The following is a 25,592-nucleotide window of genomic DNA, read 5'->3' on the forward strand; positions in this document are numbered from 1 at the left end:
CATGGGAAGACCACTGTGAGGCAGTCTCGGCTAAGGGCTTTTTATGTGTATCTGATTTATATCATTAAAAACACGACAGTCTTATAGTTTGAAAAGAAGACCTATAAAGTATATTTTTAAAAAGAAAAATAAATTAGAACACTGTTTACTTGAAACAGATAATCCTGGTCTGAGATACAATTTGAAGGATTAAAAAACTACAAATATTATCTAGTTGTATTCCTCCACAAATCTTTTTCTTTTAGTAAAGACTAAGAAATATTGTGATTGCAGCCATGAAATTAAAAGATGCTTACTCCTTGGAAGGAAAGTTATGACCAACCTAGATAGCATATTCAAAAGCAGAGACATTACTTTGCCAACAACGGTCCGTCTAGTCAAGGATATGGTTTTTCCTGTGGCCATGTATGGATGTGAGAGTTGGACTGTGAAGAAGGCTGAGCGCCGAAGAATTGATGCTTTTGAACTGTGGTGTTGGAGAAGACTCTTGAGAGTCCCTTGGACTGCAAGAAGATCCAACCAGTCCATTCTGAAGGAGACCAGCCCTGGGATTTCTTTGGAAGGAATGATGCTAAAGCCGAAACTCCAGAACTTTGGCCACCTCATGCGAAGAGTTGACTCATTGGAAAAGACTCTGATGCTGGGAGGGATTGGGGGCAAGAGAAGGAGGAGACGACAGAGGATGAGATGGCTGGATGGCATCACTGACTCGATGGACGTGAGTCTGAATGAACTCCGGGAGTTCGTGATGGACAGGGAAGCCTGGTGTGCTGAGATTCATGGGGTCTCAAAGAGTCGGACACGACTGAGCGACTGAACTGAAGAAATATTGTATTCAGTCTGGAAAAAAAGTTTAATATGATCCTGAAATAAGTAATTATAATAGTAAGTTGTTTTGTTTTTTAAGACTTGTTTTAGGTGGGCCATTTTTAAAGTCTTTGTTGTATTTGTTACATGTTTCTGTTTTATGTTTTTTGGGGCTTTCGCCACTAGGCATGTAGGATCTTAGTTCCCCACCAGGGACTGAACCCACGCTGGCTGCATTAGAGGGCAACGTGTAACCACTGGACCTGCAGGCAAGTCCTCAGGCCCCAAGTTTTTAACCATTAGAGGGTTTTGCTTTTTGAACTATGGGAAGATTATTTTTGCTCCTCCTTTGAATGAGGAAAAGAAAACTTAGAACAAAATCACTGTTGTGTTCCCTACCAAGTGTTCATCCCCTTCCCCCACCCCGATGGTTGTAAAGTATGTGTATGGACAAAAAATACATACAATATTGTGATCTAATTTTTCTACTCATTATAGTAAATACATTTCTTCGTGTTGCTAAATTAGAACATGCGTGCATGCTCAGTCACTACGTTGTATCTGACTCTCTTGTGATCCCATGGACCGCAGCCTTCTAGGCTCCTCTGTCCATGCAATTTTCCAGGCAAGAATACTGAAGTGGGTTGCCATTTCCTACTCCAGGGGATCTTCCCAACTCAGGGATTGAACCCACATCTCCTGCATTGGCAGGCAGATTCTTTAGCCACCAGGGATGCCCACTAAATTAAAAGAGTGTACTCTCATCTTATAAAATCTCAGTTACCTCATAAAGTTTTAATTCCTTAAATTTTAGAAAATATGCCCTAAGGCTGAGGGAAGGAAGAATAGGGAAGAAACTGCCTAACAGGTGTAGGGGGTGATGAAATGTCTTGGAACAAGATGGAGACGATCGCTGTGGGTGTACTGAATGCGCTGTGTTTAGCTGCTCATTTCAGAATGGATGATTTGGGGACCCCCGGGGGCCACAGGCTGGGGCTCGGCACTTCACTGTCGAGTGCACAGGTGCGGCCCTGGTTGGAGAACTAAGATCCCACAGCTGCACAGCTTGGCAGGAAATAAATTTTTAAAAAAATTTTTAAGGTTAATTTTACGTTATATGAATTATACTTCAGTTAAGTAAATAAATAGGTGCTTAAGACGGGGATAAGGAGAGAGAATAAAAGGAAGTGAAATAGCGCTGACATTCCAAAACACGAGAAACAAGTGAGTGTGTCTTACTAAATCTCCAAAAAAGACCTCATTTTCTAAATTAAGAAACCAAATTTCTTCTATCACAAATATTTACAATAAGAAAGTTAAGATTTAATGTGTGATAGGACATTTGGTCTTGGCTATTTAAAGGACAGTACCCTCTGAGTGCGTAATACTTTCACAACAGAAGACCATCTGAAGGCTAGAAAACTACAGAGAATAGGGTTATTATGAAGCCATTTATTACACTGCTTCGGTGAATATTCACTCTGTTTAAATATCCCTCATTCAAATTATGAAACCTTTAATGTACCCAGGAAAAGCATAAAATAGAAGAAAAAATGCTGGCTGTAAGTTAAACCCTCAATTATTGCTACAAATAGAACAGGTCATAACATGAGTAAAAGACTACTACAAATAATCTTAAAATCATTCTAATCATCTTAAGGGGACGTATCTTATTATAAAAGGTAGTCTCAGTTTACAGACAGGTTTCAGATTTATCTGTAGGATGAACACATTTCCTGTGGAAACTGCATTAAAGGTTTGCAGGCTATTCTATAAAACTCTATAAGAACCATTACAAAACTGAAATACTATATTGTGTGTGTGTGTATAAAATAAAACCATACACAGTCAATAAAAATGTTTTTAAGCTATAAACTATTCAGCAAAACATAAAAATATTAAACAAAGGTTTTTATTTTTTAAATGGTAAATGCTGGTACTTAAGAGAAAGCGGGTGATAAGGATGGAAACTTATAGAAGTTCAGAATGACAAACCATAACTGAGAACTCATAAAGGCTCTTTTTATTAGGCCTAATTACACTTCAGGGTGATGTCAGGGCAAGGAAGCCATGCAGTGTATTTCTCACACTGTTACACATGGCCACAGGAGGGTCACTGGATCTCATAAACACAGTCTGGTCTTCTTTCACTCACGTTATGAAATGTCCTCAGAGTTACTCTGCCCCAGCAATCTGTCCCGTATGCCGAGATTCTCGCGGCCCCGAGCCGAGGTCTCCTCTCTCAGCTCCTGGGCATCTCAGCCTGGGGGACAGACACTGTCTAGTTCCCCTCACTCTCTTCCTGCTGCTGTGGCCTCAGGACCCTGCCCTGTTCTCACCCTCAGCCAGAAGCTCTGTAAGTTGGCAGAAGCACCCCTCTGAAGGGGGTAGAGACTCTGATCCTCCCCTGAGCTAGGGCCATTCTGCACAAGGTAGGAGCTTCGACACAGGCTGGGCAGGCAAGCAAGGCAGAGGAACCCCAGGTTCTAAAACATGCTCAGATTCATGGATTCTTGCTAAAGCCCCCAAAGCTTTAACTCTCTGGAAATCCAAAAGTGACAACTGATGGTGGGAAGGCATCCAAGTGATCTACAAACCAAAGTGGTTTTACTCCCTACTATTCCTATGAAGGGGCTTCCCTGGTGGCTCAGCAGTAAAGATTCTGCCTGCCAATGCAGGAGACAGGAGTTCGATCCCTGGGTTGGGAAGATCCCCTGGAGGAGGAAATGGCAACCTACTCCAGTATTCTTGCCTGGGAAATCCCATGGACAGAGGAGCCTGGCAGGCTACAGTCTATGGGGTCGTAAAAGATTTGGACATGACTTAGTGACTAAAGAACAACGTTCCTATGAAGGGAAGACTGATCTGCTCCTTTACCAAGAGACGAAGAAAGGCAGAAAACTGGGGAGTTCTGTGCTCAAAGAGGCCTATTTACACACGAATACTTTTAGGTTGTGTCAGAAGACAAAACAGCATCCACACTGAATATAAATTTCTTCCCACTGATTTTCCTCAATATCCTTAGTATCCACTACATAGAATCTAGTAAGATAGAGTACATTTGATATTCAAGCCCCATCAACAATTCTCCTGGAATCCTAATTTTTTAATAAAACAGCATGCACTAGAGCTACGACACAACTTAGTCACTGTCTCTGCACGCAAGAAGAGTCCAAGCACACAGCACTGACGGGCAAGCACTTCACAGCGCGTCCACCATTCAGCAGCTGCTTCAACTGGCAGAGAGGCTCTTAAGCGTCTCGAGAGTTCACAAACGTGAGGATGACCAGGGCTCTAGTTCTGGCCCTACCATTACTCCTCAAAGAACTGAGAACATCACTGCTGTGCTGGGTCTGTTTCTTCACTGTAAAATGAAAACTGGGTGATAAGCATGTCCCCTCTAAGTGTAAAATTATTCAAAGAAGATAAAGCCAAAGATAGATGAAATAATATCATTCCCTATAGATAAAATTCTTCCACTCTAATTTTTTAAAAGGCTTAATAAAAAGATTAATTGCTAATGTAGTACAATTTTCTAAATCAACGCTCTTCAGCTTTTTTTTTGTCCCCTGCTCCACAATCCCTGAGAGGCAGTACTCTGAGCACATTGCCCGTCAGTAACAGCAGAGTCGCTGTTGTGGAGTCACTGTTCAAAACCACTGGAGACGAAGGTGCTGCTCCAACAGTAAAACTCAGATCACCACCCCCTCCACCCAACAACACACAGAGTTTTTTAAGTGCACCCCTCTAAAAAATTAGCAACCCAGAAGAAAATATTCGTAACCTATTTTTTTTAAAGAGTCAAGTTCATTTTTATCTATTTAATGTTCATCTGGCACATACTATGTGCCAAGCACTACTGCACTTTACTGTGCCACTTTATAAATACTCCTTCATTTAATCCTCTACAGTCCAGAGGTGTGTACTATGACTTGGCCTGTTTTATAGATAAGGAAGCAGTGGCATATGACGGAGAAGTTATATACCTTGCTACATTAGTAAGGGACAGAACGGAACTCAAACTCAAATGATTGAAGGCATGGACTGCTGCAAAGCAGAAGACCAGCAGGTTGTTATTTTTGCTTCAAAAAGATTCCATACTATGTGTTCCTGTAAGTGTTATACACCTGTGTATAAACTGTTTGACATCTAGAAGGATATATAGTAACTTAACAGTCATGTGAAAAGAATGGGATGGGGGACTGGAGCCACATAGCCCTACTTTCAACTATGCTGTCTGAATTTTGTCATAAAGCATTACTTCTTTTACAACAAAAATTAAATTTAAATGTCTTAAATTTAAAGATACTGGTATCATAAAGCTGTCCTAATGAAACAGACTTATTCTAAATTATTAAGCATGAGTAGTAAGTGAAAACAAAACCCAACATTACAACTCTATGGGTCTGAAAACACACCAATGAAAAAACATTTGCAGCTGTTACTCAAAACACACACACACACACACACACACACACACACAAATACTCCATAAAAGTATCAACAGTAGTGTTACTCCTCTTGAAATCGAAGAACAGGGCAGAATTATCATAAAAAATTCTATAAATATTCCAGTATATATACAAGTAGAAATATACTCCAGGACTAACCCAGTTTACCCTTCAACTGATATATTTTTAGATGCGTTGTTGTTGTTCAGTCGCTCAGAGAGCAAGACATACAATCTTTATACCATAAACGCTCTCTGAACCATATACTCACAAGCCTATTCTATGCTAAAATTTCTGAAGTCTACCTTTAATTTGAATTCTCTGAAATTCCTGGGGTAAGGAGTGAGTGGTAAAGTCACATGGATAAAGCAGGAAACGGGCTGTAAGGTAGTCCCCACAAGAAGAAATCCGGCTACACTAAGCAACCGCCAGAGTGCCAAAGCAGCCAAAATCACTGTCTGTGTTCTCACTCCCACCCTGATACCGCTGCCCATTCTGAGAGTGGGCACCGGGTTCCCAGGGAACAGGAGAATTCCCTATATAGCAACAGGCAGTGCCCAGGGCTAAAGAAGTGAGCCAACAATGGAGGAGGAGGAGACCAAGCGTGAGCACCCAATCCAAAGTGCTCAGAGCAGCAGGCTCACAGAAGATGATGGGACGGAGGGGTCAGGGCCAAGGCAGTGACAGCAGTTAAGAAGTTAAGTTTATCTTGGTTGCCTTTCCACCTTCCCCCTCTTGCAGCTCTCTCTTCCTCAGTTCCATTCTTATTCAAGGCTGGCAATCATTTAATCTCTCCTGAATCATTAGATAAGTAAATTGCTTTCTGGTAAAGTCATAGTTCAGTATTTCTTATAGCCATTCTTTTCTTTCTGTTTAATGGCCCTATGAAAGATGAAAGATAACCACAAATTCTTGAATGTTCCTCCCACTGAGAGGCAGGTCTATGTCCTCTTTCCTTGAATCTGGGCAGGCTCTGTCAGTGCCCTGACCAACTGAATATGGCAGAAGGGACCAGGTGTCAGTTTGCAGGTCTCCGTTTTAAGAAATTGACAGTTTTCTCTTTTTATTGCTTGGAATGCTTGCTCTTGGGGTGGCCGGCCACCATGGAAGAGGCCTAAGCACCCTGTGAGAAACACAATATGAGAAAGCGAAAGAACGTAGAGAGACCTTACAAAAGATGACACCGTAGTGTATGCTGGGGACAGGGGTGCAGAAACAGAGACCAGGAGCACAGAGGCTTGTGACAGGTGAGTTAAAAAGCCACCGAGGAAGTGGATGCTCCAGCTTAAGGAACTCCAGCTGGTTCTTCCTAAATGCCTGACCTACAAGATCATAAGCAAAATGAAATGATTGTTTTAAGCACTAAGATGACAGCATCCACCATTCACACCTGCCAAACGACTCACAGGAATGAGTGACACTGCCGTTTAGTAGAGGTGAGGATGAGACCCTTAAAGAGGCTCTATCCCGTAGGAATCAAAACCATCCAAAGACTAGACGATACCCTCTGCAACAGAGGTGGTAAGACAGTAAAACACTCAGTCCATCATCGACTGAGCTGCCATCATCACTCAGGACTGGCTCTCTCTGTATCCTGTCAATATTTTACATCTGGATGTGCTGTCTTGAGCATAATAAGACAACCTAATTCTTGGGCGGAATATCACATAGTAAAAAACGACCTTCAAAAATCTCCAAACCGCTATTCCCATAGCAACCCCAAATTCTTGATGAAGATTCTTAAGAAAATGTCACTGGCACTTGCAGGAATTCCTTTCTCTTCATTAAAAGCTACAGAGCCTTATCCTTCATTCCTTTTGCCTCTCTGGATTATGTTCCCTAATAAACATTCTGGGAAACCTCACATTTTATTTAAGGTTGGATTTGAAAACCTAATTGAATAATTATGAGTCGAGAATATCCTCCTCCATTTTTGTTTCCAATTCTCTCTTCACCCTAAGAGTGCTGACTTATTCCTCAGCCAGCCTAACTTGATTCCCATCACACCCATCAGCAATGTCTGATCCCAGCCTTTGTAGCTGGGGTCAAGAGCCCACATCCTAACCAGACTCCCAAGATTTCTAGGAAGTACTTTGACTTTTCTCTTAAAGATTTCAACAAAGTGTATGGGATTTTTGGGTTTTGGTTTGTTTTCAGTACAACTGCTTTACAATGTCATCTTGGCTTTTGCTGTACAACAAAGTGCACCAGCTATATGAATACATACATACATACGTACATATATATATATATATATATACACTCCCTCCCTCCCACACACCCCCCAACCCACCCACCTAGGCCATCACAGAGCCCTGAGCCGAGCCTCCTGTGCTTTATAGCAGCAGCTTCCCACTACCTATTTTATACATGGTAGTATAGATATGTCAAGCCTCATCTCCTCATTTGTCCCATTCTCCTCTTGCCCTGTCAGCCCAGCGGAAGGAAGTAGGGGAAGGACTCTGCTCCACATCATTTTGGTTGAACTAGGCAGAGGCCTTGATCTCCTGGCTTTGACCTTAAACCCTGCCAAAAGAATTCCTTCCTGCTTTAATACAAAAATGTACCAAAGTGACTTGGTTACCCTTAGGAATGCGACTATTACTCTGTAGACTCAAGAGGAACATGTCAGAGGCAGGCATGGGCTCCAGAACCCACATAAGTCTTCTGTTCACCTTCTAGCTCTCCCATTATTTTGTTCTATGACCTTAAGGAGTTGGTTTCAGAGCCTGCCTCCTCATCTGTAGCAGAAGACAAAGACCACCCCTGCCTCAGATGGCTATGGTAAGGGTTTCATGAGACGAAGCACATGAAGGGCACAAGGGGCCTAATAAACAGAAGCCCCAGTGACTCTCAGTTTCCTTCCCTTAAGAATATATTAAAATAAAAAACGCAGCTATCTGGGGTTAATTCTGTGACAGCCATTCTACACAAGGCAGTTAACATATGTCCACATATAGCATGACTGCTAATTGTTCAGAAATTTTTCCCTTAGTTTACACACATTAAAAGGATGGGAGCTGACAATTCCTTTCCACAGAAAAATTCCAAATAAATAAGTCAGTAAAAATCCTTCAGAAACTCCTCCGGTATCTGACTTGAAATTAAATTATTTTTAAAACATAAAATGAATGAGATAAAATATTCTATTTTAATAAGCTGATTTCAAAATTGATATAATGACTATATACACCTTAATGTCAGAATCATTAAACTTTACACAGTTAATGTAAAATACTTCAGAAGCAAATGCACTGTAGAAGCAAATTTCAAGGAGGTTTAGACAACTAAATAAGATGCTACTCAGATAAAACACTTAAGTACATAAGCAACTTGGGTGTCAAAACCATACGGAGATACACTAAATTCTGAGGTATTCAGAATAGAGATTAAATCATGGTGCACCAATCTAATCAATCAAAATACACTGTACCTTGGTCATTCTAATATCCAATATGTGGGGTTACAAGTCTTCAAAAATATTTTTTAAATTTCTAACTTTTGTTTTAACAAAGAAGCAAATAGAAATGATTTCAAATCACACCAGATTTAAGATATGGTGATCAGGGACTCCCCTGGTGGTCCAGTGGCTAGGACACCGTTCGAGATCCCTGGTCGGGTAACTAGATCCCACGTGCCATGACTTGGCACAGCCAAATAAATAAATAAAAATAAATATTAAAAAAAAAAGATATGGTGATCAGCTTATTTTTACAGACAGTAGGTTTAAACTTCTACTCTAAATAATTCAGTTCTTTTTTTATCCAGGATAAATAGGATTACCTGGTTCTCTTTAAGGGACACTGTCTTTGGTTCTCAGAGGCTAATTTTGAGACTGTGCTCGAGCCAATTTTTCAAACCTTTTTCATGTCAGGACCTGCATGGAAAATGATAACATCTGTATGGTGCACGTGCGTAAATTGAAGAGTCATCATGGGGGCCAGAAGTAATCTGCTTGGAGGCTCCAGCCACTCTTAGGCTGAGGGGACTGTTATCTCAACACATAAGTAATCTTTTTATGGCCCTTCTGATGGAAAGCTATGTTTCCCAATCTTTTACCTGGTTTTCTAGTAATGCAGGAAGAAGTCCCCCTCTTCAACTCCAATGTCCACTTATTGGAACAAAGGCTTTTAAGTCATCAACCAGCTGAGAGGACCAGCAGCATTATCTAGGAATCCGAAGTGCTCCTCTGAGTTTATCCTACTCACTAATGCGCTGAGACCCACTGGAGAAAATGGATGCCCAAATCCTTATTTCTGTCCTAAGTATAACCGTCCTATCCTACCACCATTCTATAACGTGAGGGAGCAACCAGTTAACAGTATGACATGAAGGAATCTAACACAAATTAAATTAAAAGAGAAAACTACTAGAAACAGTTGTGTCTGAGCACTCAGGCAGTAAAACAGCACTGACGAGTATGTAAAAGGAAAGGAAAAGTCAACTGATTAAGATGAACATGGATGTAGACTAAAATGTTTCCAAGGCCACTTCTAGCGCTCTGATGTCAAGGTTTCCAAGACAAAAATATAATTACAATAAAGTGCTTCACTTCCACAGCCTTGAATACATTTGTAAGGTCACCATAGAAGTGAAGATAGGAGCAGGCAGACAAGTAATTTGAAGCACTATAAAATCACTTACACAATATTGCTTACACAATTGAAAAGTTAAAACTTTCCATCTTCTCTGAAGATATCCCATAATACAAAAAAAATATTTGTACAAGGCTTTTAGCTGCAGCATTATCTGAAATTGCAAAATACTGGAAACAACCTAAATACCCAAAGGGAGGAGACCGTTCGAATTCACTGCGAACCACGACAAATGGAGCACTATAAACGGGTTAAAAATAAGGAAAAGTTCTACAAACATGGAATGGTGTTCAGAATATACTATTAAATGAAAGAAACCCCAAAAGAGCATACTTAGTTTGCTACCTTTTGTGAGAGAAAGAAAACACTCATGTATCTGCAATCTTTTTTTTTTTTTACAAGAAAGAAACAAGGATAGATCAAAATAATTGGTTGTTTATAGAGGGTGGATAGGAATGAGAAGTGTGAGGTAGTAACACTTCTTGGTACGGTTTTAACTTTTGGAACTATGCGTGTGTGAGAGTCACTCAGTTGTGCCCGACTCTTTCCAATCCCATAGGCTGTAGCCAACCAGGCTCCCCTGTCCATGGGATTTCCTAGGCAAGCATACTGGAGTGGGTAGCCATTCCCTTCTCCAGGCAATCTTCCCAACCCAGGGATTGAACCTGGGTCTCCTGCATTGGTAGGTGGATTCGTTACTATCTGAGCTACCAGGAAAGCCCATACTCACATTTTATATACTCAAAAAAACGTAAAATAAAATCAGCAAGGATAAGGCCGAAAAAATTTTAAATGGAAATCAAACAAAAACAAATGAAGCAGACTATATGTCAAATAACTGTGTTAAAAGAGAGAAGGAAAGGGAAGGAAAAGGAAGGAAAACTAACATAATTTTTTAACATAGGACTTTTTTTTTTTGAGTATACAGACAAAAAACACCATTAAAAATATTAAGCTCTAGTTATAAGCAGTTTTCTTTGCAATGGTGTGGGTCAGCAGTTCAGAACTACTTTCTCTGATTATGGCATGGAGCAAACAAGTACACGTGTTGAGGATAATGGGAACCAGATTCTCACTGTTAGAAAAGGGCATTACAAATGCAGAAAGGCTCAAGACGAGACCTGCAGTGCTGAACTGGAATTAAAGGTATCAAAATGAACTCGTGGTTACACAAACACACAAATACAAACAAATATATATATACACACACATACACATTTTCATATTTCTTAATTCCTATTTGCTGAGAGATCTTAGGTTATAAACATTATTCCCCACTAAAAGGAACAATGGCTACTTGGAGAAATAGCTGATTCCAAGATGGGGGCAGGCTGAGTACAAGATGAGATGGGAGCACCTTGCCATGCCAGAAAGTAAGGGCTCCAAGAACAATAGGGACATGTCAAAATTATGGCCTAAGAAGGTCTCCACTAGCCAAATCTAGGACAACTTGATCTTCAAAATAAATAGCAATAGGATGTTAAGAAATAAAATGAAAACCTGAGTTCATGTTAATAAAATAAATGAATAAACGAGTGAGAAAGGAAAATGTGTCCCCATATATACTTAGAAGAAATAAGTTAAAAAATCAACATCCTGCAACCATCCTAGTAACAACTGATTCAATCAAGAATCATCAGTGGATGCTAAATTACTAGATTAATGTTTGATGAGGAATAAGACAATTATATGTAAAATCTCAAAGCATCTGCTACAAATTAGTTATTAATAACAAAGGGGAAACAGAAACTTTACAACAAAGAACCTTGCAAATATCACCTTAATAAAATAAATATTACCAAATGAGACAAACCAATTTCATATACCTCTTGATATAATGCCCTGAGAAGACACATTGCTTCTGCAGTATTCCTATCAAAACCTTGCACGACTTGAATCTAATCATAAAGAAACAACAGAAAAATCCAAATTGAAGTACACTCTACAGAAATACTCAAGACGTGAAAGACAAAGAAAGGATAAGGAACCATTAGAGACTGAAGGAGACTAAAAGAGTTCACAACAAAATGAAACTCATGACCGTGGGTGAGATGCAGGGGAGACGGGTGGGGCGACACAACTGGCAAACAGCTATGAAGGACATTATATAAAGGACAGTGAGACAACGGGAGAAATCTGAGAATGGAATGTGCATTCAATAATACTACTGTATCAGTCATTAAATGTCCTAATTTTAACCAATATCCCATGCTTAATGAAAAGAAAGTCCTTGTTCTTGGGGGGTAGGGGGGGATAAAGCATTTATGGATGAAGGAACATTAGGTATGCAAATTAGTGATGGGATTTGGGGGGAATATATAGAAAGAAGGTACACATGTAACACCAAGGTGGCAAAATGTTAACTCATGAATAGGTAAAGAGTACAAGGGAGTTCTTTGTATTATTCTAATAAGGTTCCTTTAAGTGTGAAAGTGTATCAAAATAAAAAGGGTTTTGAGATTTTTAAATTTTTATTCTTTACTTCCTATTAAAAACATACTTTTTGAAAATTACTATAACACATAGGAAAAGGTTAAATTACCATTGTACAGGCCAAATAGTACTATAAACCTGGCAGTAACTTCCCTTTATTAATGGATGACAAACTAATCCAGTAAAAATATTATAATAGATTAATTGCAGTAGTCCAAATGACATTACAACATGTTTCTTTTATATATCCAAACTCTGGCTCCCAATTTCCCAAGCAGAGCCAAACCCAGAGGCTTATCTACTCTCTCTGCTGACTCTGGTAATAGCAACAGTATTTTGCTCTGCTTATCAAGGAAGGTAAATCTGGGTTTAAACTTTTACTCAAAAATAGTACTGCAAAATTTCAGTTTTAGTGATTTAACTCTCTGGATGATTACTAATAAAATCCATCTCTGATAAGGCAAAGCATGTTTTTACCCTAAAAACTGCATTTAAAAATATTTCATTTAAAAATAAACACTAATTGGGATTCCCTGGTGGTCCAGTGGTTAAGACTCTACACTTCCAATGCAGGAAATGCAGGTTCCATCCCTGGCTAGGGAACTAAGATCCCACATGCTGCAGAGCATGGCCAAATAATTTTAATTAATTAAGTAAAAATAAACACCAAATTAAGCATGGCAGACCAATTTCTCTCTTATCTCCTCTTCACCCCATTTCACTAAAATGACAACAAAAAATTAAATCAATAGTGACTCACAAAGAGAACATGTGAGAGAAGCAAACTTCAACATGCTTTTGGCAGTCAGGAAGAAGCCGAAGGAGCAGTAACAATCTTCGTAGCGTGAAGAAAGCTAAGCCCAAGTGCCAGCAGAGAAGAGTGACAGCCCAGAAAGTACCAGCAGAGAAGAGTGCAGCTGGGAGGCAGTCCTGGGCTTAGGGACACGGGGCACAGCAGACAGCAGAGTAAAGGTGGCACTAAGAACAAGGGGCCCAAGGGCTGCAGGGACAATGAGCTCATGGACTTCCTACGTCCTCATGTCAGGACAGCAGCAGCCAGGTGTACAGCTCCCAGAGGGAATGCTGAAAAAATGGTGCAAAAAAATAAATATCCACACAGACGTCTTGACTGTCTTCCTCCAATGAAGAAGGCGGCCTGTCCCCAACTTCACAGTGAAGCCCAATGTATACAAGCCTCACAGAGCTTTCTAGTGCCCCACCCTTACATGAAAAAATAGATAAAATAAGATTCTGTGAAGGAAAGTTCTAGTTTGAAAGAATCATTTTGAAAAGAAAAAGAGGAACCTAGAGACAAGAGAAACAATGCAGACAGCACAGAAAAGCCTCAGAACAAACTCTAAAACCCAGGATTAACAAGAGAAGATACTGCGAAACAATAGCAATAGGATGTATGAAAAAACAATGGTCAGAAAAAGGAGGAAAAAAAAATAAAAATAAAAAAAAAGAGAAAAAGGAGGAAAAGCACTTAAAAACAAGAAATATTATTATCAAAATTCAGTAGAAGGGTAGAAGGAAAAATAAAAACAAGGAACTATCTCAGGAACTAGAACCAAAAGGCAAAGAAATAAAAAGATAAGAAAATTACAGGTTCTACCCACGGTGCTCAACATTCAATTAATAGGAGTTGTACAAAGAAAAATGTACAAACTAGGAGATTTAAGGATGGGAAGATGAGTGTACTCTCAAATGCACAGACTGAAAAGTCCCTTGAGAACCCATCACAAGAAAAGAAAAACTAAGCCATGCCAAGACACATCACTCTGAAATTCCGGAACACCAAGGATAAAACGAATATCCTAAAAGCTTCCAGGAGAAAGAATAAAAGGCTATATATGAAGAAACAGTCATCAAAAAGGCATCACATTTCTTAAAAAAAAAAAAAAAACACACTGAAAGCCTAAAAACAAAGGAACACTGCTTTTAAAATTCTAAGAGAGGGACTTCCCTGGCGGTCCAGAGGTTAAGACTGTGCTTCCAATGGGAAGGGCGTGGGTTTGATCACTAGTCGGGGAACTAAGATCCCACAAGCTGTGCTGCGTCACCAAAAAAAAAAAAAAATTCCAAGAGAAAAATCTTTTCTAACGAACAGTCTATAGTCAACCAAGCAGTCAAGTACAAAGGTCGGATAAAGGTGTCAGACTTGGGTGGGATCAAAAATGTGGCTCCCCTGAGAAGGGAGCTAGATGATGTACTCCAGCACAATGGTCTAATAAACCAAGGACGAGAAAGACCTGCGATCCAGGGAATGGGAGATCTAACACAAGAGGACAGCGAGGGAGTCACAGGGTAAAAACTGTCCAGTCGGCTCAGAGAACAGTCAGCTCAGATGGAAGAAAGGGCACTCTAGGAAGGAGAGCCTCAGGAATACTACTACTAAGAGAGTATGTGTTTAAATGCTTGGAAAAGAATATTCATAGACATTTGACAAATGTATATGTTACATTTGGGAGAAAATGTAAAGAAAGTAAAGTAAGCAATTTAAAAAAAAAAAGCAATTACTAACTAAAGGAAAAATAAAATGCCAGAAAAGAAAAAAAAAAGTAATCACAATATTAATAAAAATTTGTGGTCTGGTCATATTGAGAAATGGAGAGTGGGCAGGTAATGAAATACTAATGTCCTCACTTACCAACACAAGATGTCAAGAGATACTACCTAAAATGGATAAATTGAAAAATAACAATGTATTACTTAGAAGCATGTGGGTAAACATAAGGGAGAAAGCTAACAAAGCTGAAAGTGGTTGTCTGTGGACAGTAAGACTGAGGGTGGAGGGAAGGGAGCCTGCTGTTCTATTTTAAACCTTCTGATACTATACTGTATGGTGTAACTGTATAATGTACTACTTTTTGAAAACACTAATGTTTAAAAGGTAAACTGATATAACAATCATATCAATTCATGAAGTTGCCTAAACCACATTTTTTCATCTTAAAAAATCACCTATTACATGAAATAAAAATTACAAACTCTGTTTATCATTTGGGGCCAGGCACCTACTCAACTCCCTGTATACTACAAGGCTAATTTCCAGAGCTAATGGTATGTGTCCTCTACTAGAGAATGTAATTTCAAAGCTGGCCAAAATTTATCATCTATATGTTAACAGAGCCAGATACCTACAGAGCCAGAAGAGAGGGCATCTGGTCCTGCTGATTTCCTACACAGAGGCAAATTCTGATCCATAAGACTAGTCCCCTCACTGGCTCGAGCATTTCACTCTATTTTGAAATGCCTTTCTGAAACCAGTCCTCAAAGGCAATTGAAAACAACATACGGAAATAATGTATGTGAAACTGCATATGCTCAACTGTAATGTACTAAACATCTTTTATTATTCCTTCTATCACAGACTCAGACTTGTTCAAACCCACTTTGGTTTAAAAAAAAAAAAAAAAGGCACCTATGAAGCTATTATGCTTTTATCTGTTCTACAGTCTTCAGCTAAATGCTGGAACTGTGCCCCTACCTACAAATGAGAGGGAAGGGTAGTGGAGAGAAGGATTGAAACTACTCAAGTCAAAGCAGATTACTAAATCAGAGTCAAAATGGCCACTGTTGCCTTTGGAAGACCAGACACAAATAACCACAGAAAAATTATCAGGAGCTTATATTGTTTCAAAAATAACTCTCCTTATGAAGCTGATTGTATACAGACTACCAACACAAAAGCCATGAATCACTTAAAAGATTCTGGCATCCAATTATTTCCATTTATTTAATATAGCAAGATCTGATGCAATTCCACACTTTGCCAACAACCTGAGTAAGCAAATCCATAGTTAAATAGTAAAAGGATTTTCAAAAGAAATTAATCAAGTCATAAATGTAAACACCACACAACTATTATTTCAAAACAAAAGCAAGTGTATACAAGACAAGAAAAGATGCACACACATATTTTATAGGAAGCACTCCCTCCCATAAATCAACAAAACATTTAAGACGTTAAGGGACCTCATTATCAAAGACTTTACTCAGAGAGCAGGTTTAATATCTATGTTGAACAATCCTTTTTCTAGCTTTTTGTGGTTATACAGTATAGCTTAGCACTAAAATACAAATCTGGGGGTGGGGGTGTGAAATTACCACAGTTGTATTTACTGGTGTGCTGGGAAAATATCTTTTTAAAAATCAATGGGACTACTTATGAAGAAATGGAAAGAAAAAACATAAACTGGGCATATACTTATACTCTGCTTAAAGGGCTAGATACCCAGTATTACAGAAAATAGGCACCTGTAAACTCCATTAGCTGTTCTAATTATTTGATGCAAAGCAAGAGTTGGAATTTTTTTTTTTTTTACAACCAATAGGTACATTAAAAAAAATCTGACCCACATTTTCCCAAAAATCTGTATTAATCAAAGGAAAAAAGTCTCAAAAAATATTTTTAAAATGAGGTTCTAAAAAGACAACACACAAACAAAACACTTGAAATAACTGAAATGAAACCAATGCAGTTAAATTAAATTAGAATTAAATTCTCACAGCATGAATGTTGAGCTCTGGCAGCTACTTCATACACATAAGGTGAAGCTTGAATCTTGTTGTTGCAAACAGTTTCTCCAATGCCAAAAGAGCTCACAATTAACATCAAAATAATTCAGATGGAAACTAGAGTTAATCTGTTTTACTATGTGACACTAAAATTTTAAAACCACTCAATCAATAATATAAATGTCAGCCCCAGACTAAGTTAAATAGAAGTTCTTTAACAACAACAACAAAAAATTAGAATATTTTTCAACATTTATCTATCCATTATCCCAGGGAAACATTCTGTCACAAAAAAAAAAAAAAAATTGCTGCCTAGAAATTTCAGCATGATCTTCACAAACTCTGACCAAAACAAAGATCTATTATCTAAAAAGGAAAACCTGAGCATGGTCAGTAAGAACAAAGATTTAAAGAAGTGAAATCAACAAGTGTCCTATCTTACAATTGGTTAAATTAAACCTGCAGGAACATGACAGTTAATCACCAGCCTGCTTTGCCTGGTGATGAGATAGTTCAAGAACAGTCCATGAAATTACGAGTCTTCAGGACAGGTCAAGGATAAATTGGCAAGCAGATTTCTAAAGGCTGCCTTAAACCCAGCTAGAACAAGGAAAAAATATCAGGAGAGAACATCTACTCAAAATGGAAAACAGCCTGCTGATAGAGTTATTCAATCCTACAGCAGAGTACAAAGTCTTCAGATAAAATCCAGTCGGTTATAATATCTTTTCAAAGACGCAAACTGGTTCATATTCAAAATAAACTCTCATTTCCCTCCTCAAAAGGGTCTTAGAAAATTTAATTAGCTAGTGGTGATTAACGGTGAAGCATTTACCTAACACAAATACCAAGACAACTACAAACTTCACTTTTCAATGCACAGGTTTTGTTTCAACAAAAGTTTTCAAAATTTGAAGTTGCCTTCTTAAGCTTACCTGTATATTATATATCTGTAAAAACCAAACATATACCTGTTTTTCAGTATGTCTTAAGAAGTGTGCAGGGGGCGGGGGGGCGGGGAGGGAAATCTTGTTTTAAGCATTGCAGCCTAAAGACTATAAGTAACTTCTACAAGAAATATGATTGGAAAATCTTAAAATATAACGAAATGGAATCAACAAAAGTTACTGCCTAAAAGCAAAGATTCAAATAACCCCTGAGCTACCAGCAGCAAAAGCAAAATTCTCTATCTTAAGAATTCTTTCCCTCCCCTACCCCATAACAAACAACTTCCAAGAAGAATCTCCTCCAGCAGAAACAAAATGAACAAATGGGAGGGGGCCACGATTATAAAATGACAAAGAGCTCACTGCATTTTATCCTTATCCACAGCTATGGTGAGAAGGCTTCATGATATCTGAACTAAAGTAAAGCCCATTTCAGCCTACAAAAAAATTCAATCTGAACCAAAATTTAGACATTCAAAAACAGTGTTCTTCCAACTGTATTAACAACCTTGTTCCACCTTGCTGGCATTTTAATCAATAAACAGAGGGAGGAAGAGCTAATTAAATATAGAAATTTAAAATAAATTATTTCCAAAATGTAGAATTTAAAATACACTTTCATATCAAAAATCTTCAGAGGAATTACTTCAAGTATGTCTCCGAACACTTATAATCCTTTAAATTATCAAGCAGTAAGTGACTAGATGACAAAATAAAGACCTTGCTTTTAAAAAGGCAAGCCAAAAGTATGGTTTGAATGGTATTTGAATTTAAGCTCTGGGCTATCTCTAATATCCCCAAGCATCTTGAGCAACTCTGTTAATCTTTGTCTCAGTTTCACAATCTATGAAACAGGAAAAACTACAAGGATGGGTAGTTAATTAAATTAGTCAGGATTAAATGCTGGCCAACTGCTTTGAAGTTCCTTTATGTTGTTCTCAGTTCTCCTCCTACTCAGTAAAACTAGTAGATGAGAAAACATCTGGAATTACTATATACACTAACATCTGCAGACTCACAGCAGTTAAAAGATGACCTCTGTTTACAGGTTTCTAAGCCAAAGATCATTCAACAACCCAGAAAGATTTCAAGATACAATTGCAATAAACAATTTTTAGGTAAATTTCCTTTCGTTGTGAAAGATACCTTCTCCCTACATTCTCAAAACAGACTATTAGAAATCACAGGGCATCTTGAGAAGTCTCGGGGCGAAACAATTCTAGGTAAGATGAACAAGCTGTTGCTGCTGCTAATGGTATTCTCGGCATTCTAAGCTGTCAATCAAGGTAAGCTTCATCACAAATAAACCCTCCAAAAAGTACCAGCCCCTGCTGAGAATCTAAGTACCTCCTTCTAAGCCATCTGTCCAGGAAAGCTCTACTAAAACACCTAGAATGCAGTGGCTCTTGTGTTTAAAAGCTATGAATAAACATAAAACACTAAAATACATTAACAATATATAGTTCCCACTTCAAACACTGATAAGCTACTATCCAAGTCCACTTGGATGCTTAGGTTGAACACAAAACCCACGGTCTGGACACAATCAAAGGACACTACTATTTTCTTTCAAAGAAGGAAAATGTCTAATATAGCTCAAGAAGTGGGAAAAAACTGCAAAAGAAAAAACAACACGGGTTAGGGGAAATGCCCTTGTAAATTACTCCCTGATGGAAGAGGGACTCAATTAAATTTTAAAACAGGAATTTAAATTACTCAATGAGCTACAAACTAAGTTACTCACTGTTCTGCTCACTGAGCGACAAACACTAGAAAAACATAAATATTTTTAAGTTAAGTTTAAAGGATTCAAAATTAATCTATCATATTCCAGTAAAGAAGGAAATCGCTTAAATTTCAAAGTGGAAAAAGTAGGATGTTGTAAGAGCCTAAGGCTAATGCTATTAAAGCAAAGAATGATGAGAATCAGCTATTTTGAGAATAAATGAATAACAAGAAACTGAAACAAACAGTTCAAATTCACCCCTCAACCCCATCCTTTCTTCTGCTTTTAGGCCATGAAGGATATTCTTTGTATACTACTAAGAATACTATTCGGAGAATAACTTCGGATCCACGTGTCAAAACTTCTTCACAACAGCAAAATGTTAGGCTCAGTCCCTAGACTGCAGCCTCTTCAAACGAACACATGGAGCACATTCTAAATCCCAGCTTCTTCACATCTACTACCAATTATTCAGAGACTTTGGAAATAAGCTTAGGCTGCTTTAAAGTTCTAGGGGCTGGGATTCCAGGTGGGATACTGCCAGAAAAACTAGAAAGACAACTGCGTTTGACTTAAGCTTACAAATCTTATCGAAAAAGTTAAAATTCTTCAGAAAAGTGTATGAAATTTAAATATTAATCTTCAAAAGTATCACGGGCCCACTGATTTTTAACTGTCCCATCCACATTTACTACTAAAATGTCATACCTGCCTACCTATAAACACAGAATGTCAAAAGACTACAAATTCATCATGGTAACAAGACTGCAGATGGTCAGTTCCTCACAAGCCAGTCAAACTTTACTTTATAGACTAAAAGCCAGGAGCGGTGACTGGTGAAAGCATTCTGGGGAGAAGCTCACTTACTATGCTTTCCATTTATTTTAAACACTCACTCACTATGCTTTCCATTTATTTTAAACACCAAGTTTAAGGCCAATCCAGCTACCATCAAAAGGAAGAAAGTTCCTTCATTCATTAAGCAAATATTTACTGAGTGTCTTATTAGATGCTAGGCACTTAATTTCATACAGGGTTACTACTAGGAGCAGTAAATGCATTTGACCTTACAATGAACAAATGACTGATCCTATCTAGAAAGTTTAATCCACTGGGCATGTAAGAGGTTTCTTTAGATGTAGGTTGTGAGAGAAATCTGGTGCAAAATAACCCATCACCCCATCAAGGTGATATCTCATTTTTAGCTCAAGCGTTATCACAAATGACAAGTTTATTACCACTGAGATGCAATCAATAATCAGAACTCTATCCAACTAAATGTATCTTCAAAAAAGGATTAATCTCCAATAACCATCCCAAATTGCAAAATATTTACTTAATCTACACTTACTTTTCTTAGGTAATGTGAGGGCAAGTGTGTACTAGAAACTATAAGAGGATTTCTCAACTCTTTAAAAAATTAATCAGGGAAAATTTTTTCATGCCTATGCTATTAAAATATCTACAATTTAACTGGCTATTTAACCCAAACCCTTAAAGTCTTTGGCTCACCTTAGTTATGAAAATAGTTGTGTTTAGTGCATCTTTTTAACCAATCTGGGTTTTCTCTCCATTATTTTGCCACTGGCTCAACCCTTTTACCCACACATACATATACAAATGAAGTATACTTTCAGAAGTCTCCAGCTTCTGAAAATAACATCTGGTACTTGCACTTAACAAAAACCTTGAAAGAATGACCTCGTTTTTATTTAAAACGTTTTCATTTAAAAATGAGAATGAATTTAGCAAAATTAGACATAAATCAACTTTTACCTTATTAGGAGATTACTATTTTCAACGCTTACCTTAAGCCACAACATGGATTTAACTTCTAACCAGTTAGCTTCCTGTCTCTCCTCAACCAGATTGGACTGCAACTTTTTTGAGAGCAAGGGATTGATTACTGGACTCCATCGTCCCAGCTTATGTATTATAAATTCTGTGAATCTCCACGCAGACATAAATGCTGCTAGTTTTAAGACCTTAAGGAATTCTTTAATATTTGAAAACTATTTTGATAAGAGCAGCTGTCCTTAACTGCTACTATTGTTGTATACAAGTGGGTTCTCAGAGTGTGATCCTGAGCCCCTGAGGGTTTCCAAAACCCTTCAGGGGTACATGAGGTCAAACTATTTTCATAAATAATACTGATGTTACTTTTATTCTCTACCCTTATTCTCTCACAAGCATGCAGTGGAGTTTTCCAGAGGCTACCCAATGTGTGATATCTCAAGAGACCAAAGGCAAAGGCAGATGTAAAAATCCAGCTGTCTTCTATTAAGCCAAATAACAAAGACAGTTACAAAAATTAAAATGCCAATCTTCTCACCAAATTTTTGTTTTGAAAATTTATGTAAATTACTACCTGTTAACAGGTAATGGATTTATTATTATTAATTGTAAAGGATATAATAAATATATATTATTTATATATAAATATAATTTTCCATACAACAGAGATCAATAGCTATAAACCATACAAACAAAGGCTCTTTGGGTTCTCAATAATTTTAAGACGGTAAAAGAGGCCTGAAAACAAAAAGTTTGAGAACCGCTGTGGTACACAATTACATAACATATACAATAATATGTACCAAGGGCTTTCCACAGATAAGAAGCTCAAGTTAATTCCGAAGTATAATTACTTCTTACACCCCCTAATCTTGTTGAGTAATAGATCTTGCAAAACATAATTCAGCATAAAGCCAGTCTGTCCCAGTCCCTATTTAAGGGGCTTTAGATACTTAAGTATTCAGAGTCCTTTTCATAAAGATGTTCTGACCTATAAAACCACCTATTACTTGAATAGTGTTTGGAGTCTCTCAAAGTTTGCACAAAAATTACCTTGTGCACCCTAACAACAACCTGTGAAGTGAATGTGAAGTATTACCCATTGTTTTACAAATGATACCATAAGACTTAGGCTCAAAGGAAACAGAACTACTTTCCAAGGATGTATTGCTACCTAGAAGAGCCTAGGATGTTGGTCTTTTGCAATATGCTTGGCTGCCTTGAGGCTGTTTCACTGTGATGTAACTGCAAGCTCCCAAAGAAAACAGGGCAAGGGCATGACTTTTATTGCCCCAGTGCCAAAACAGGGATTTCCCCTCCCTGAAAAGAACGCAATCAGACTCCGCACTCGGTCACCGAGTTATTCCACACACTGGCTACTCTTTTGGTGCCCTACCAAAAAGAAAAGGAAAGAAGACGTTTGAGAGTGTTGGAGAATAAATACCAGAATACATAACCCTCCAAGATGATGAATTAGCCAAAGACTCATAGTTAATAATCATTTAATCACTGAAACAACAGGCAGGCAAGAACAAGATCAAGCTCAATATAAAAATACGAGATTATATCAATGAATGGATGCCAAGAGGTTAGTGGGAGGCCCGCGTGAAATGGGTTCAATTCACAGAACTTGAGCAGAAGGAAAAAACCCACATAAAGTTGCGAAACTAGCTTTATTGGTTCTACAAATGAAAGCACATGACTAAAATCACCCTCCCAAAGCAATGTCAGAGACAAACTTTGTTGCAAGATGCAAAGATGCCATCCTAGCCCTTGGACAGAAATAACCCCTCCCTTAGAGCCAGCCATACTAGTTTGTTCTTTGTATCAGCACAAGCCTCTAAGTTATGCTCCATTTTAACTTAAGTTCCTCAAGAGATGTTCGATCTTCTGCACCTCTTTCCCACAGTCATGTGGACGCCCGGACTGACAAAGGCAAGGCTGACTCACAACAGGAAATCTGTCACTTGCATAAACTCTATTCCTTTTTCTAGATGCATGTGCCCAGTGAGGCCATTTTAAAATTTGATGTGAGTTTACCTAGAAAAAGCCATAAGGGAGCTGTCTGCTTTGTATCCCTGTAGAAAGTAATCCACAGAGAAAGTAATTTCATCATTCCTCATGAGGTATGCTTTTCCTAGTGTTTACTTTGGTCATTTCTTCCCCCAAATCTCTTGGGGGAAAAAAAGAAAGAAAGACACAACTTACCACAATCGCAGCACCACAGCTACAATTAGAGCTAATGCAACATCAACTAATTTGTAAAGCAATTTGACACACTTTATTTGTTGTTTCATACTCAACATTCACTGTGGAAGAAACATTAGTAGGTAAGTTTTCTGCACCCTCATAAAAGAACTGCAATACTGCACTGCAAAATCAATTAACCGGTTATAATCTTTACGGGCTTCGTGCAGAAAAAGACAATCTGACTTTACAAAGGCAAGCAAAGCATCAAACCTCTCAGAGCTCAAGGAAGCCAGTTATCTCGACTCCTTATACCAGGGTACATTTTTCTTTGTGGCTGTTGCCTGTGATTTTCTCTAAGGACATAATAATCACCATTTAAGAAGTAACCTGTCAAAAGTGTTAAGGCATTCTCTAAACTATCTTCCTAGCTCCGGCCCATAATGAGAAACGTCACACAGTTAAACCGTACCACTGCTCTTTTATTTCTTCAAATGAACTTAAGATTTTTGAAACGCACAATTTACATTCTACTCTCCAACCCAAGCTGCCACCGATTATCTCAAAGCTAATAAACAAAGACCCTATCGGCTGCACCAGGGCCCTACCAGGAAGTAATCAAAGCAGTGTGGCCGGTGCGATCCTAAGTCGTTAGAGCAGACAATAAGAGGGCACTGGGGCTTCCAAGAGGCCCGGCAGAAGGAGTTAAGATGCTTAAGCAATGCAAAAGCATTACATAAACCTAATAACTGTCCTCCAGCACATGGACTCGGAAATCCCAAAGCAGTTTCAACCCACCAAGAAGACCTGAAAAGCAGCGCTAGCCGCCCCTCCAAAGCAGCTGCTCCATCAGCCTTCTGAGCTTTTTTAGCCCGCAGCCTGTTTTCAAACTTCCCCCTCCCGTGCTGATGAAAGCCTCTGACCTCGGCCTCCCGAGTTCTGAGCACCTCTCGGGGTCGCGGCTCCCGCCCACCGGGCGTGGGTCGGGTCGCTGGAGCACAGGGGGAAGCGAAAGGAAGCGGGGCCAGAGCAGGTAGCGAAGGGCCCCAGCGCGCCCAGCAGCCCAAACAAAGCTGCCCCCAAGAGCGGCGCTTTTCCTGTCCGGTCGAGGAGGGCACACAACTAGGGCCCGGCCACACGTGCGGCCGCCTTGTGGGGGCCGGACACCCACTCCCGCAGCCCCCCGACCGGGCGACACGGGCCACCACAGCCCCCCGGCATTGCCGGGCGGCGCAGGGGCGCGAGCCGCAGGCCAGGGTCCCGGCTCGCCGCCGTCCCCACGCGCTCGTGGCCCCCGCGGGCTCGCATCCCTCGCGGGCCTCTCCTTCGCCGGCCGGACCGTCGGGCCACGGGAAACAAAGGAGCCGCCGCCGCCGCTCCGCCCGCCGCCGCTCCGCCCGCCTCACCGAGTACCCTTCCCCAGCCACCGGGCCCGGCTTGCCCGCACCGCTTCCCGAGTCCGCGCGTCCGCCGCCCGCGGCCCCTAGACGGCAGGCCCGGCGGAGCCGGGGCCTCGGGTGCGTTGCAGGCCGCCTGGGGCCGCACTCACCGCTGCAGCACCAGGACGACGGGGAGCCGTTGGGGAACTTGGCTGAGTCCGGAGCGATGCAGACGCTGGAGCTCAGGTGCGGACACTCCATGGCCACCAGAAGAGCTGCGAGGACTGAGGCTCCGGGACCCGGCGAGGCGGGGGCGGAGGAACTCCGACGACTCCGTCTGGGGTCGCTCCTCGCCCGACGCTCGGCCGACGGCGGCTGCGTCCCGAGCCCTTGCGTCAAAGAAAGCAAAAGCTTCCGGGAGCCGGGTTTTCTCTCCCGCCGTCTCTAGATGTCCGGCTCCAGAAAACGTGGTGCTCCGGGATCCGGGTCCTGCCGCCACCCCTAGGTTGGGGGCTTCCGTCTTCCCAGGCCGGCCCGGCCCCGCCCCTGGGCAGGCCCCGCCTCCAGGCCCGGCCCCGCCCCCGTCTTCCCCAGCTGGGTGGGGTCCGCGCGCTCGCAGGCGGGTGGCCCAGAGTCAGACTGCGCTCTGAAGTGACTTTCCCAACTCCGCTGCCCCGAGCAGCCGCGACTTTCCCCGGCCCCGAGAAGGGTGGGGCGCCAAGCCTGGGCACACTGGGCCGGTCCGCTGCTTT

The 25,592-nt window shown here is 40.1% G+C and overlaps 1 protein-coding gene across 10 annotated transcripts in view; it reads right to left on the reverse strand.

The window, feature by feature from the left end:
* Positions 1-25,219, reverse strand: part of USP3 (ubiquitin specific peptidase 3) — a 102,377-nt gene extending 77,158 nt beyond the window's left edge. For 3 of the 10 annotated variants that reach the window (NM_001434791.1, NM_001434793.1, NM_001434792.1), the window contains exon 1: positions 25,011-25,219. In NM_001434791.1, coding sequence (NP_001421720.1) covers positions 25,011-25,101 — 91 coding nt within the window. In that variant the 5' untranslated portion in view covers positions 25,102-25,219. Of the gene's footprint in view, positions 1-322; positions 5,558-9,041; positions 21,857-24,908; positions 24,985-25,010 lie in introns of those variants that run through there. The other 7 variants (XM_059890442.1, XM_059890444.1, XM_059890443.1 and 4 more) reach the window with 4 other exon arrangements.
* Between the last annotated feature and the right edge of the window lie 373 nt (positions 25,220-25,592).

The sequence above is a fragment of the Bos taurus genome, chromosome 10 (genome assembly GCF_002263795.3).
Source record: "Bos taurus isolate L1 Dominette 01449 registration number 42190680 breed Hereford chromosome 10, ARS-UCD2.0, whole genome shotgun sequence".
NCBI classification, from domain to species: Eukaryota; Metazoa; Chordata; class Mammalia; order Artiodactyla; family Bovidae; genus Bos; species Bos taurus.